Raw genomic sequence first — 14,825 nt, forward strand, 5'->3', positions numbered from 1 at the left:
TGAAAACACAGGATACTGGCTCCAGATAGCTGAGATACATATGGAAGGAATGATTTTCAGTAAGCCTAGACTCTTGCATCTTACCATGCATAGGAAAGCACTAAATTCCTTAATTGGGATATCTGGTTTTCTTTAATTAACAATAATCTTCTGATGTTTAGACTACTGACCCTTTGTTGCAACACTTCTATATAACCCGGTTCCTCTCCTCACCTCCTTGGAGCAGCTCTCTCAAGGCTACTTGAGAGGCTGTCTTGTGGCCTTGAACTCCTAAAAATTCCCACTGAATAAAACATAACTCTTAACTTTGAGATTTTGACTAATTTTTAGTCAACAGAAGGTAGAGATGGATGAGAATGGGGTCAGGAACAGCATCTCTGATCTGCCAAGGACCACTGTAAAAAAGAACTTTCAGTGAGCCACACCAATTAATCATTCACTTGTTCATTTACTCCTGTTCCTGCTGTTATTATGTTACTGTTGTTCGGTTGCTCAGCTGTGTCTGACTCTTTGAGACCCCATGAACTGCAGCACACCAGGCTTCCCTGTCCTTCACCATCTCCCAGAGCTAGCTCATACTCATGTCAGTGATTGAGTCAGTGATTCCATCCAACCATCTTGTCTTCTGTCATCCCCTTCTCCTCCTGTCTTCAATCTTTCCCAGCATCAGGGTCTTTTCCAATGAAAAGAAAGGCTTCTGCACCCAGGGCCCCACAGGGTCCTGCCCAGTTTCAGTCCTGAACATGGAGATAATCTAAAAATCCCTGCTTTATCTTGAGAAAGAAAAACAGAGGTGGGGGAATCAGGCTCCCTGATCTTCAGGCTATATTACAAAGCTACAGTAATCAAAACAGTATGATACTGGCACAAAAACAGAAATATAGATCAATGGAACATAATATAAAGTCCAGATATAAATCCATGCATCTATGGTCACCTAATCTATGATGAAGGAGATAAGAATATACAATCTCTTCAATAAATGATGCTGAGAAAACTTGACAGCTACATGTAAAAAAATGAAACTTAGAACACTCCCTAACACCATACACAAAAGTAAACTCAAAATGAATTGAAGACCTAAATGCAAAATGGGACATTATAAAACTCTTGGAGAAAAACATAGGCAGAACATTCTGACATAAATTGCAACAAGATGTTATTGATATACTTTCTGGAGTGATGAAAATAAAAGCAAAAACGAACAAATGAGACCTAATTAAGCTTAAAAGGTTTGTACAGCACAGGAAACAGTAAGCAAAAGAAAAAGTAAGCCCTGGGAATGGGAGAAAATATTTGCAAAGGAAGCAACAGACATGAGATTAATCTCCAAAATATAAAAATAGCTCAGGAAGCTCAATATTTAAAAAAAAAAAAAAAGTCAAAAAATAGCAAGGAACTTTCCTGACTGCACAGTGGATAAAGAATTAACCTACCAATACAGAGAACATAAGTTCGAACCCTGGTCCGGGAAGATCCCACATGCTGTGTGACAGCTAAGCCCATGCATCACGACTACTGAGCCCCGCACTCTGAGCCCATGCTCCACAGCAAAGAGAAGCCACCGCGATGAGCAGCCCGGGCAATGCAATTAGAGAGTAGTCCCCACTCACTGCAGCTAGAGACAGCCCAAGTGCAGCAGAGAAGGCCCAGCACAGCTAAAAATTAAAAATTTACAAAAAATAAACTAATTAAAATTGTAATTAAAAAAATAAAATAGATAGTTAAGACAGATCTACTGTACAGCACAGGGAACTCTATTCAGTAGTATGTAATGACCTATATGGGAAAAGAATCTGAAAGATAGTGGACATATGTATATGATTCACTTTGCTGTACATCTGAAACTAACACAACATTGTAAATCAACAATATTCCAATACATTAAAAAAAAATTCAGGTCTCCCCACCTACTTCTGCCACAAACAGAACAAACAAAGACAAAATCCACTAAATTAAGTTAATTTTGCTGCAATGGCATAAGTGGGCACCATTGAGCTGCCTGTCTGAACAAAAAAGACAAAAGTAAATTCAGAGAGAGTAATTGGAAGCACCTTGAGAAAAGGGAAGGAAAAGAAAAAGATTTCTGACAGTTAAGGCTTATATTGATATCCAGAAAGTTCTCAAATAGTGTCTAATCAGATCGAGTAACAACCTGATTTGTTCTTGTAGACATTATGTATGTGTGAATGTGTGTGTTTAATTCAACTTTCTAAAATTTGGTTTTATGACGTCTATGGGGCTTCCCTGGTGACTCGGATGGTAAAGAAGCCGCCTGCAATGCGAGAGACCTAGGTTTGATCCCTGGGTTGGGAAGATCCCCTGGAGAAGGGCATGGCGACCCACTCCAGTATTCTTGCCTTGAGAATCCCCATGGATAGAAGAGCCTGACAGGCTACAGTCCACGGGGTCACAGAGAATCAGACATGACTGAGCAACTAAGCACATCACAGAATGAAAATACAGACAAAATCAACGAAGGAAAAAGTTCCTCTGAAATGGAATCAGGAAGTAGAAGAAAACTGTAAGCCAACACTCCAAAGAGAATTAAATATAATCCAACAAACATTTCAGGATATGAAAATCACTATACATCAAAAATTAAAAACTAGGGATTTCCCTGATGGTCCAGTGTTTAAGACCTCACCTTCTGATGCAGGTCCCGTGTTTAAGACTTCACCTGACCAGGGATGAAACCCTGTCAGGTAACTGAGATCCCACATGCTGCAGAATGCAGCCAGTTTTGTTTTGTTTTTTTTTAATTCAAAAGCTAAAGAGCCAAGTACTGATGTGATGAAGAGATATTTGAATCATCTAGGGAAAGAAATGGCAGAAAAAGACAAAATTATTTCAGAAATGCAGATTAAATAAAGTACCCAAGAGAGAATAAACTCAAATGAAAGTGTAATAAAAAGACATTGGAGAAAGACAGAAAAACAACAAAGAAAGTGACAATGACATAAAGAGAAAGAAATGGAAAAGCTTCAGAGTGGGGGAGAAATGAATGGCAATGGAATTTTGGACATTGAAGGAGGAATACACCCTGTTTTGGGATCCTTGAAGAAACAAAACAAAACAGAGCAAACATTTAAAGTCATAGGGAACCCCTTGGCAGTCCAGTGATTGGGACTCCACGCTTCTCCTAAAGGGACCATAGACTCAATCCCTGGTGGAGGATCTAGGACCATACATGCCACACAGGCAAAAACAAAAATCAATCAATTTTAAAAAGGCAAAATATGGGACTTCCCTGGTATTCCAGTGGTTAAGAATTCATCTTGTGATGCAGGGGATGTGGGTTTGATCCCTGGTCAGGGAATTAAGATTCCACTGCTTTGGAGCAACTAAACCTGGGCGCTACAACTATTGAGCCCTCGAGTCATAGCTGAAGAGTCCACGCGCTGCAATGAAAGATCCTACATGATACAACAAAGACCCAACACAGCCAAATAAATAAAGTAAAATCATAATAAAAAATTTTCCCGAAATAGAAAATCACCTGAAATTACACACTGAGAGGGCTGACTAGGTACCTGGGAAAGCCCAGAAGGTCAACTCTGAGACATATTCCTATGCCTATTTGAAGACATATGTCTACTTGATTTTGAAGATTAAGATAAAATTCTTAAGTCTTCCAAATCAAGAAATTTATGAAGTCATAAGAATTATACTGCTATTAGACTTTTCAAAGCTAATATTCAAAGCAATACAAAGTGGAGGAACCTTAAAAATTACTCAGTGCCTGAAAGTATGAACCAAGGATTTGATATCCAGCCCAGTTGTCTTTCGAACATGTACAAGAAATTAGGGAATTTAATTTATGTGCATATATATATATACACGTGTGCTTAGTCACTCAGTGGTGTCCGACTCTTTGGGACCCCATGGACTGTAGCCTGCCAGACTCCTCTGTCCATGTGATTCTCCAGGCAAAAATAGTGGCGTGAGTAGCCATACTCTTCTCTAGGGGATCTTCCCAATCTCAGGTCGAACCTGAGTCTCCTGCAGCTCCTGATCACAAGTGGATTCACCTGGGAAGCCCCAATCCTAGGTGGCTCAGTGCTAAAGAATCTGCGGGCCAATGCAAGAGATGCAGGAAATGCAGTTTTGATTCCTACATCAGGAAGATCCCCTGAAGGAGGAAATGGCAACCCACTCCAGTATTCCTCCCTAGAAAAATCCCATGGATGCAGGAGCCTGGTGGGCCAAAGTCCATTGGGTTGCAAAGAGCCAGACAGAACTGAGTATGCAAGAAATGCACAAACAGGAGGGCGGGGGCGGGGGGGGGGGCGGTGCGGACACCAGGCAAACTCAATCTGAGGAACAATGTACAGAAAAATTGACCAGCACTCATCAGAAATGTCAAGAGCATGAAGGTCAGGACGAGATTAGACCATCACAGATTGGCGGAGACTAAGAAATGACAATTAAATGCTATTTGACATCCTGAGCCAGGAAAAGAAACAAATAAGTTCTGTAGTTTGGTTAATAATAGTGTATCAACCCGACATTCCTGGGTTTGATCATTAAACTGTGGATGGTAAGATGTTAACATTGGAGGAATGTGGATGAAGAGTATTTGGGAATTCGTGTCTATTTCCCCAACTTTTCTTCTAAGTCTTAAAATCATTTCACAGTACAAAGTAAAATAGATAAATGGACTCCAGTGCTTCTTTCACTCATAAATTTTATCTCAGCATTAAGTTTCTATCGAGTTTGTGTCTTTAGTGGTTAGCCCACCAGTTGACCCCACACTCAGGTGTGATTTATTTGGGAGATGAACCTGAGAGGCATGAATAAGGCAGTGGGGATGTGAGAAATGGAAAAGTGGGAATTAAAATAACAGAAATACGGTCTTTAATTGACTTACCTGAAAATAGTGAGCTTAGACTGCTTATCCAGTGTGTGTGTGTGCTAAATCCCTTCAGTCATGTTCAACTCTTTGCGATCTTATGGAATAGCCTGCCAGGCTCCTCTGTCCATGGGATTGGAATGGATTGCCAATGCCCTCCTGCAGGGGATCTTCCCAACCCAAGGATCGAGACTACGTCTTTTGCGTCTCCTACATTGCAGGCAGATTCTTTACCACTGAGTCACCTGGGAATCCTATGCTTATCCAGTGGGACTAATGTAATCACTGGGTCCTCTAAATGTGGAACAGAAGAAGCAATGTTTGAGCTACACAAGGTGAGAAAGACTTAGTCATGGCTGGCTTTGCAGATGGAGGGAAGGAGCCCCCAGCCGACAATTGCAGGCAGCCTCTAGAAACTGGAAAAGGCGAGAAAGCAGATTCTCCCCTGGAATATTCAGAAAGGAAGTCAGCCCTACTTGATTTCAAGCCCATGAGACCCATTTTGGACTTCTGACTTTCAGAAGTGTAAGATAACACATTTGTGTTGTCTGAAGCCACTAAGTTTGTGATAATTTGTTACAGCACCAATAGGAAGCGAATGTGTACTTAGTCACTCAGTTGTGTCCAACTCTTTGGGACCCCATGGACTGTAGCCTGCCAGGCTCCTCTGTCCATGGGATTCTCCAGGCAAGAATACTAGAATGGGTTTCCATGCCCTCCTTCAGGTGATCTTTCCAACCCAGGGATCAAACCCAGGTCTCCCGCATTGCAGGCCAATTCTTTACCATCTGAGCTACTGGGGAAGCCAAAACACACACCTAGAAATAGTGGGCTTTTTCAGATTCATATGAAGAAAATCATAAAACTTTACTGAAGGACATTTTTAAAGTACCTGAATAGGGGAGGGTGGGTGGGGAAGGGATAGCCTGGGAGCTTGGGATTAGCAGATGCAAACTGTTATATATAGAACAGATAAACAACAAGATCCTACTGTGTAGCACAGGGCACTATATTCAGTATCCTGTAATAAAACCATAGTGGAAAAGAATATGAAAAATATATATGCATAAAATCACTTTGCTGCACACCAGAAACTAATATTGTAAATCAACTATATGTTAATAAAATAAATTTTTAAAAGCTAAAGTACCTGAATAACAATTGGTTCATAAATAAATGAACACATAGCTAGACAGACACATATAAACATATACATATTGTATATATGCATATTCCCAACCAAAATTACAAACTGATTCAAAATGCTATCTGGGGACTTCCCTGGTGGTCCAGTAGCTGAGAGTCTGCCTGCCAATGTTGGAGACAGGGCTTCGATTTCTGCTCTGGGAAGATCCCACCTGCCGAAGGGCAAACTAAGCCCATGTGCCACAACTTCTGAAGCCTGTGGGCCCTACAGCCCAAGCTCTGCAACAAAAGAAGCCACTACAGTGAGAAGCCCACGTATTGCAATGCAGAGTAGCAATCCCCCATCCCGTTCCCCGCTTACCACAGCTAGAGAAAGCCTGCATGCAGCAACGAAGATCCAGCACAGTCAAACATAAATAATTTAACTATATTAAATAAAAACTGTATGTGGGGGACTTCCCTGGCAGTCCAGTGGTTAAGACTCCATGCTTCCAATGCAGGGGGAGGGAAATACAGGTTCCATCCCTGGCCAGGAAACTAAGATCTCACATGCTACGTGGTACAGTCAAAAAACAAAACGGTATCTGGGAAATCAAATACACACAAGAGAAAATCATATTGAAAAAAGACAATATCCTCGGGTGCATCAAACAGATTATCAAGCTACAATAACTGAAACAGAGGCAAAGGAACAAAAATAAGTTCAGTGGGACACATAATGCAAGGTATGACTTTATTAAGGGGATACCATGGAGGGACAGATACCATTAAGGGGATACCATGGAGCTGAGCCTATTGACAGATGAAGAAAAATGATCTATAGTTTGTGCAGAGATTGGTCTTAGAGGATCTCAAAGTCTTCTGAATAGTAACGGGATGGGCATTCACCAAAGGGGAAAACGGAAAGGGGTGGGGCCCAAGAAGAACCCTCAGAGTGCATGTTCTAGTAGCTGATCTCTGCTAATGGGGGGCGGGGGGGTGGCGGGGCGGGGCGGGATAGTGGAGGCAGCAACTCTCCGAGTTCTGGGCAGGGAGCCGAGGGCTTCTCACAGATCCAGGGGTTTTCTGTAACACATCTGCCATCATTCCAGCCATCGTTGTGCAGTTCCACACAGTCCTCATCTCCGTGGTTGTTGGGCTCCCCTTTTTTCCAGAAGCTGTGAACCGCATCAGCGCTATGAGACCACTACTCCACTCAGTGCCCACCCCCAATTTTGGAGGGGCTGGTCCCTGGACTTTGACAGCAAATTGCCAAGTACCAGCCAGAGGCTGGTGAGGAATTCGGAGGCAGGGTTTTTGAAATGTGGGTTCAAACACCACACCCACCAGAATCAGTTCTGGGAAAGTTAAATGTGGGCTGCCCTGGTGGCTCAGACGGTAAGGACTCTGCCTGCGATGTAGGAGACCCAGGTTTGATCCCTGGGGTTGGAAAGATTCCCTGGAGAAGAAAATGGGTACCCATTCCAGTCTTCTTGCCTGGAGAATTCCACGGACAGAGGAGCCTGGTGGGCTAGAGTCCGTGGGGTCACAAAACGACTGACAACACTAACACAAAATTAAATGCAGATTCCTGGGCTTGTACCTAGACTTACAGAATCAGAGTCCCACCCAGCTCCTACCCCCTACCCCCGGAGGAAGGCAGGACTCTGCATCTTCACCAAGCTTCTCAGGTGATGCTTTCCAGTCCAGAGTTTGAGCACCCTTGTTTTGGAGTTCCCGCCCACCTCTCCTGGGCCGTTGTCACTGGGAGGTTACCTGAGTTGGACAGGACTGTCATCCACCCACCGCCAGGACCCCTCATTGTGGTGGTCGCTGAGGCCGATCCAGGTGGGTTTATTATTTCTGGCATACCAAAAGTTCAGGAATTTCTGGGGGTGGGTGGGAAGAGGAGTATCAGGAGGAAGATGCCTGAACGCCACACATCCCATGTCTGCCCACATCTCCATGGTCCCCCGCCTCCCACAGAAGTTCTTCTCACAGTCTAGCCTAGAGGCCCTACTCAAGTTGTATGTGTTCACACGTGCATGGAGGCTGTGGATGTGTGTTAACGTAATACACATGTGGATATGTCTTAACTTATGTCTCAGTTAACATGCATTGTATATGGCCTCAAGGGCACTCTGAATTCCCTTCCTATCCATACATGGGCTCCTCTCATCCATGTTCTTCTCTCACCTGACCTTCCTGAGTCCATTGTGATTCCTCCTCCCAGAAGCCTTCCCTGATTGTATCTCACCTCTCACGCCCCCGCCCCACCCCCAGCTGCCCATCTATCAGAGGGGCGGAAGAGGGAGGCAGAAGGTTCTTTGTTGACCTGGCAATATGGCCCAGCCTCTCGGGGGACCTTGCCCAGCCCACCTCCTCCTCAGTACTCTCGATGATAACTAGGTGGGCCCCAATAAGCAGACAGGCAGAGACGGCAGATCTCCAGTCACTCTGGGTCCAGGAGAAGAAGTAGCAGCTTCCGTCGAAGAACTCCCAATTCTGAGGACAAGGATGGCACAGGCCAGCTGGGGAGGAGGGGTGGAGTCGGGACAGAGAGGTTGCTTGGCTCCGAGTCTCCAGATCTTCGGAACCCAGGGCTGGGCCCTTCTATTCAGCTGTCAGAGCAGTTTCTCAAGAAACCCATGAGGAACACCCCAGCTCTGCTCTGCCCTCCTCAGCCTGGCAGCTGCAGCAGGTGTGGCCCAGCCCCCCACCCACCATCCTGTGACTTCCTCTTGACCTTGGTGTGGGTCCCTTACCTAGGGTGGCATTCATCCGGGTCAGGTGCTGTAGGATCTCCTCCAGGTTTGATTGCATCTGCTTCTGTGCAACTTCAGCTGCAGGGAAAGGACGTCAATTATTACACACCTACTGTGTGTGGTGCAGAGAGCCCCATGAGAACATCATGCGTGGATGTCAGGTGACCCGAAAGCCCATCATACAGACGAGAACACTGAGGCTTAGAGAGGGACTTGCCCGACAACGCCAGCTCACCAGGACCTCCTGCAGGGGTCCGGTCCCCTCCCCCACTCCTGCCCTCTCTCCTCCACCCCTGGGCAGCGGCGACTTGTCCACAGCCATAGAGCCCAGAGCCCCCTCCCTACTCAGACTCCGGAACTTGGTGTCCAGCCACTTATCCAGGCTGTTGTTCTCACGGTCTCCCGAATCTCTCTGCAGACACCGGATCCTGGAAACTACAACGGAGCAGAGAATTCCCCCTTTAAGCACTGACCCTGAGCCAAATCTACTTTCAAGGTCTCCCCACGGGGAGGATGAGCTACCTTTCACATGAGGAAACAGACTTAGGGATAGTGACTGGCCCATGGTCACACAGAAGGTGACACAGAGCCCAAACGACCCAGCCCTAGTAGGTCTAGGGACTGTGAAAAAGGGCAAAGACCATCCCAGAGAGAAAACCCAAAGGGACCGAGAACCCCAAGCCCTCGATGGTCACTCACCTTGAACCAGAGTGGTCAGCTGGAGCGTGAAGAAACCCAGGGAGATGAAAAGGAGCAACAGGAGAAGCAGAGGGGCCCAGGTCACACACTCTGCAGGACCAGCAGATGGGTGGGGCTCGGGGCGGGGGACAGAGTCTGCCCCCACTCCACCCCCTAACCGCCCCCTTTCCCCCTGGCTGCCTGCTCCTGAACCAATCACCCCAGTACCTGGCAAGCTCCTCAAACTGTGCAGTAGTCTAGGGTGCCTCTCAGCCAGTCTCTGGCCCCCAAATGTCTCCTCCTCTGGAGAGAAGAGAGCACACACACGTGAACTTGGAAGTCTGCGGAGCCCTGCTCTCAGAGTTGCAAGCTGGATGCCAGACCCCAGCACCATCAGGACCCTGGGGCCCTGTCACCCCTAACATCACCCCAGACTGGGGGCCCAGCCTCACCAGAGTCATCTGGCTCCTTGGGTTCATACATCTCTGCCATCCTTCTCCCCTTTCTGTTCCTCTTTCCAGCTCGTCTCTGGACGATGGTTTTTATAACCTCACGTATTTCCCTCTGTAGCCCCTCCTCAGACCTGTTCTTTCTCAACTCACAAAGAATGAGGAACACGATAGGGATACACTTCCTTCCAGAAAAATCTGGGGAGACATGAAGCGGCTGACACAACTAAAGGAAAGTTCACTTAGGGTGGGGCAGAGGCTGGGCCATCAGCTTTGCAGCCAGAAGGCACTAGTCCAACCCCTATCCAACTCTGGTACCTTCAGCCTCATGGTTCCAGAGCCTCAGTTTCCTCACCTGTGAAATGGCACAATTAGCCTGCCTAAAGGAAATTGACCCTGAATATTCCTTGGAAGGACTGATGCTGAAACTGAAGCTCCAATACTCTGGACACCTGATGCAAAGAACTGACTTACTGGGAAAGACCCTGACGCTGAGAAAGACTAAAGGCAGGAAAATGGGGTGACAGAGGAGGAGATGGTTGGAGGGCATCATTGACTCAGTGGGCATGAGTTTGAGCAAAGTCTGGGAGATAGTGAAGGACAGGGAAGCCTTGAGCACTACAGTTCATGGAGTCACAAAGAGTTGGACAGAACTTAGTGACTGGATGATAGCAATCCTGCTTCACACTATAATTATGAGGTTGAATACAGTGCACTAGTAATGGATATAAACTGCCTATTCTAATGATGAATACTCAGTAAGAACAGCACTTAAGCATGTGCCAACCATTCTCCTTGGTGTGTGTTCTCCCTCACTGCTACAAGTAATAAATCTAGATTTGTTAACCACAGTGTGTTCCTGATGGTCTAACAGTTCTCACCATAGCCCTGTGAGAAAGGTAGTTACTGTCCTTCTTTACAGATGAGGAAATTGAGAAACAGAGAGGGCAAGGAACTGCCTGAGGTCACACAGCTCAAAAGCAGTGGGGCTGGGAGTTGACCCCTGAATCTGCTTAACCACTACACAAAGCAGTTACTTTTTCCCCCTTTGTAACTACTAAATATAATATAGACAGTCGCTTGGAAACTTTGTGTATCAAACTTCCAATTTACTTCTATATGGACCCTATCTGATTCAACTGAGTATGTATAACTGTCTTTTTCCCCTTCATCTAAAGTGAGTCTTTTGTAGACAGCATATAATGGGATCATCTGTTTGATTCTTTCTGTCAATCTTTACCTTTTAGTTGGAGAATTTAACCCTTTTATACTTAACATAATTACTGATAAGGTAGACTTTCCATCTGCCATTTTGCTATTTGTTTTTCATATATCTTATTTCCTTTTTATTCCTCAGTTCCTTTATTACTACCTTTTTCATGTTAAATAATTTCTTCTTTTCAAAAAAAAAATTGATTTACAGTGTTAACGTATGTAAACTGGGAAGCCAAAGAATTTATGTGATTTGCTTCATTACAATATTTGCTTTATTGTGCTAGAACCAAAATTCACAATACCTCCAAGGTATGCCTTGTAATATAGTATGGCAACTATGGATATCATATTCTACCTCCTCCTGAAGGTTTGTTGTCATTGCTATGTTCCATAGTAGTTGTTTCTTGTTTATTTAATATTTTTCTGAACTAATTCTGCAAAGTCTCTATTCTCTGTCATGTACAATCACTTAAATCTCTACTTAGCTTTGTGTTTAGCTAGTGATTGAACAGCCTTCCTTGAAAATCTGAAACTAAAAGTCTTCATGCAGGATCTCTCTGTGTTTTGACACATAGTCAACACTCAGTCAGGAAGCTTGCAGCCCAGCCTTAGCCGCCACTTCCCGCTTTCTTAGAGCCTCGAAGTCAGCCAGAATTAAGAGCTTAGGAACTTGTCAGATCTTTCCTGGGTATGCTCACAGTCCTCCACATGCATGTGGCCTTCCAGATTCCCAGGAAAATGTTGGAACTTTTCAAAGCCTCTTATGTGCATGCTCAGTCGCTCAGTCATGTCCGACTCTTTGCAACCCCATGGACTGTAACCCACCAGGCTCCTCTGTCCATGGGATTTCCCAGACAAGGATACTAGAGTGAGTTGCCTTTCCTCCTCCAGGGGGTTGTCCTGACCCTGGGATTGAACCCTTGTCTCCTGCATCTCCTGAACTGGCAGGTGAATTCTTTACCACTGAGCCACCTGGGAAGCCCTTTCAAAGCCCCTAGGGACATCTCATTCCTTAACTTTTCCTTTTAAGACTTTTTGGTTATGTTATTATTTGCCCCAGCTGTTAGCCACTTCCTCAGGGAGCTGTGATGTTAAAATATTTGACAGACATCCCCTGGGGAGAGGTTTTTAGCATTGGGCAAGTTCGAGTGAGGTCAATGAAAGACAATCTTTGCAAGGGTGGTCTTCCAGGGAACCACTAGATAGACCAGGTAATACTATTCCTTGGGAACGAGGCTTTATAAGAGCTCTGACTCCATTTTTCTTCCTGTACCAGAAATGTGACCTGTTGTTTTTTAAGGCTATCTTGTTTTTAAATTTTATTTCATCAAAGTATAGTCAGTTTGCAATGTTATGTTCATTTCTGCTGTACGGTGAAGTGGTTCAGTTATTCACATATATACATTCTTTTTCATATTCGCTACCATTATGGTTTATCACAGGATATTGAATAAGGCTCCCTGAGCTCTACAGTAGGCACGCACTATTTACTCATCCTATATGTAATAGTTTGCATCTGCTAATCCCAAACTCCCAATCCTCCCCACCTCCTTGGCAACCACAAATCTATCCTCTACGTCTGTGAGTCTGTAAAGCTATTTCTGGGTTGGAGAGTGGGGAATGGGACTAGGGCGAGTTAAAATTCCACCAAGCTCACTGTTCTTTATTGAGATTCAGCCGTATTGCTTGTCTAAATACTCCCTGAATTACTGTAAGCTTTTGGTTGATTGCCAGCATTCTAAAAGTGTTGATTCTGACAAATTCTGCAGTTTTTCCATTGCTTTTATGGAAGGGCAAAATTTTTACTCTGCCATTTTTGCTGACATTTCTTTTTTTTTCATTCTGTTTTTTGATGCTTAAAGTGTCTTTGATTTGGCTAGTGGGAGCCTTTCACTCTGGCTCTGTGTCCATTTGACATGTGCTTATCAGTTTTTTGCTGATCAGACTTTCCTTGCCCAAACCCTGGAATCACCCATTTTCCAAGAGACCTGGTTGCTTTTAAGTGGAGAATGACATTTAGAAACCAAGACCTGAGTGTTAAGTGCATCATCATTATTAGGGTGTCCCAGGACCTCTGAGTAGACAGACAAGAAAACAGATACATACACATATATTTCTCTATCAGTTAGTTCAGTCACTCAGTCATGTCAAACTCTTTTCGACCCCATGGACTGCAGCATGCCAGGCCTCCCTGTCCATCACCAACTCCCAGAGACTGCTCAAACTCATGTCCATTGAGTCAGTGATGTCATCCAACCATCTCATCCTCTGTCGGCCCCTTCTTCTTCTGCCTTCAATCTTTCCCAGCATCAGGGTCTTTTCCAATGAGTCAGCTCTTCGCATCAGGTGGCCAAAGTACTGGAGTCTCAGCTTCAGCATCAGTCCTTCCAATGAACACCCAGGACTGATCTCCCTTAGGATGGACTGGTTGGATCTCCTTGCAGTCCAAGGGACTCTTAAGAGTCTTCTCCAACACCACAGTTCAAAAGCATCAATTCTTCTGCGCTCAGCTTTCTTTATAGTCCACCTCTCACATCCATGCATGACTGCTGGAAAAACCATAGCCTTGACTAGACGGAGCTTTGTTGGCATATTTCTCTATATCTATCACAGAGTTGGAAACGACTGAGCGACTAAGAGCACACACATATATGTTGAAAACCATGAGTTCACACCAACACTAAATACAGTAGAGTTCATTTCTAATTTACCCTCCGTTCTTTTTTTTTTTTTTTTTTTGGGTCACACAGTTTGCGGCATCTCAGTTTCCCAAGCAGAGACTGAACTGGGGCCAGGACAGTGAAAGCCTGGAATCCTAACCGCTAAGCCACAAGGGAATTCCCACTCCATTCATCTTTGTAACACTCCTCTCTGATGGTGGGAAACCTGATTCCCATTATCCTGGATGTATTTATTTACTTATTTCATCAATCCCACCATATGTATAGCCAACCTCATTTTCCCATCACCAACCCTTATACTGTGTAGATTCACTGGGCACTGACCACCCCCACCCCACCGGCCAGGCAGGCGGGCCCTCATGTTGTCCTTCTTACCTCACTTGGGCTCTGACATCCCACACCACTCGTCTCTCCACTAGGACGCTCTCCTCCCCACGTCTGGATCCCAACACTCTAGCGGCCACCATTTTGAATGCTTCCTTCTGTCATCTAAGAACTGACTGATTTACCTTGTCCCCAAAACACTTCTCCATCCATGTAAGCCTGTCCATACCCAGAGCTTGTGCCTGCTTGTCCCCTGGTATAGAAGCTGCAACCGCTCTTGGCTCACCTACTAGGAGTTCTTTTATCATTAATTAAAAAAAAAAAAAAGGCCATACCATATGGCATGTGGGATCCCAGTTCCCCGGCCAGGGGTCGAACCTGTACTCCCTGCAATGAAAGCACAGAGTCTTAACCACTGGGCCACCAGGAAGTCCCTGAAGGGCTCATTTTTACTTCTGAAACCCAGCTCCTCGAGGCTTCCTTGCATTTACCACTCTGACTAGTTCTATTGAAAAGTATGGGGTCTTCTAGTTATCACCGTAGAAAGGAGGCTCTTTGGGAAATTTCTGCATTCTCACCAGCGGAAATCCTGTCATCACCCTTTCAACACTTATTTTGTGCTAAATGCTTTTCAGACACCATCTCAGCAAATCTCCACAACACAGCTACTACTGTCCCCATTTTACCTATGAGCAAACAGATTCAAGGGCTTCCCAGGTGGTGCAGTGGTAAAGAA

General features: G+C 44.9%; 1 protein-coding gene across 1 annotated transcript; it reads right to left on the minus strand.

The window, feature by feature from the left end:
- Nucleotides 1-6,714: 6,714 nt before the first annotated feature.
- On the minus strand, nt 6,715-10,012 carry LOC122700909 (CD209 antigen-like protein E). The gene is made up of 8 exons (XM_043913942.1): nt 9,873-10,012; nt 9,649-9,723; nt 9,442-9,531; nt 9,088-9,177; nt 8,743-8,820; nt 8,357-8,508; nt 7,754-7,866; nt 6,715-7,155 (listed from the first exon to the last, which is right to left on the minus strand). The coding sequence occupies exons 1-8, from the start codon at nt 9,910-9,912 to the stop codon at nt 6,942-6,944; spliced, it is 852 nt and encodes a 283-aa protein (XP_043769877.1). The 5' UTR covers nt 9,913-10,012; the 3' UTR covers nt 6,715-6,941.
- Nucleotides 10,013-14,825: the final 4,813 nt, after the last annotated feature.

The sequence above is a fragment of the Cervus elaphus genome, chromosome 9 (genome assembly GCF_910594005.1).
Source record: "Cervus elaphus chromosome 9, mCerEla1.1, whole genome shotgun sequence".
NCBI classification, from domain to species: Eukaryota; Metazoa; Chordata; class Mammalia; order Artiodactyla; family Cervidae; genus Cervus; species Cervus elaphus.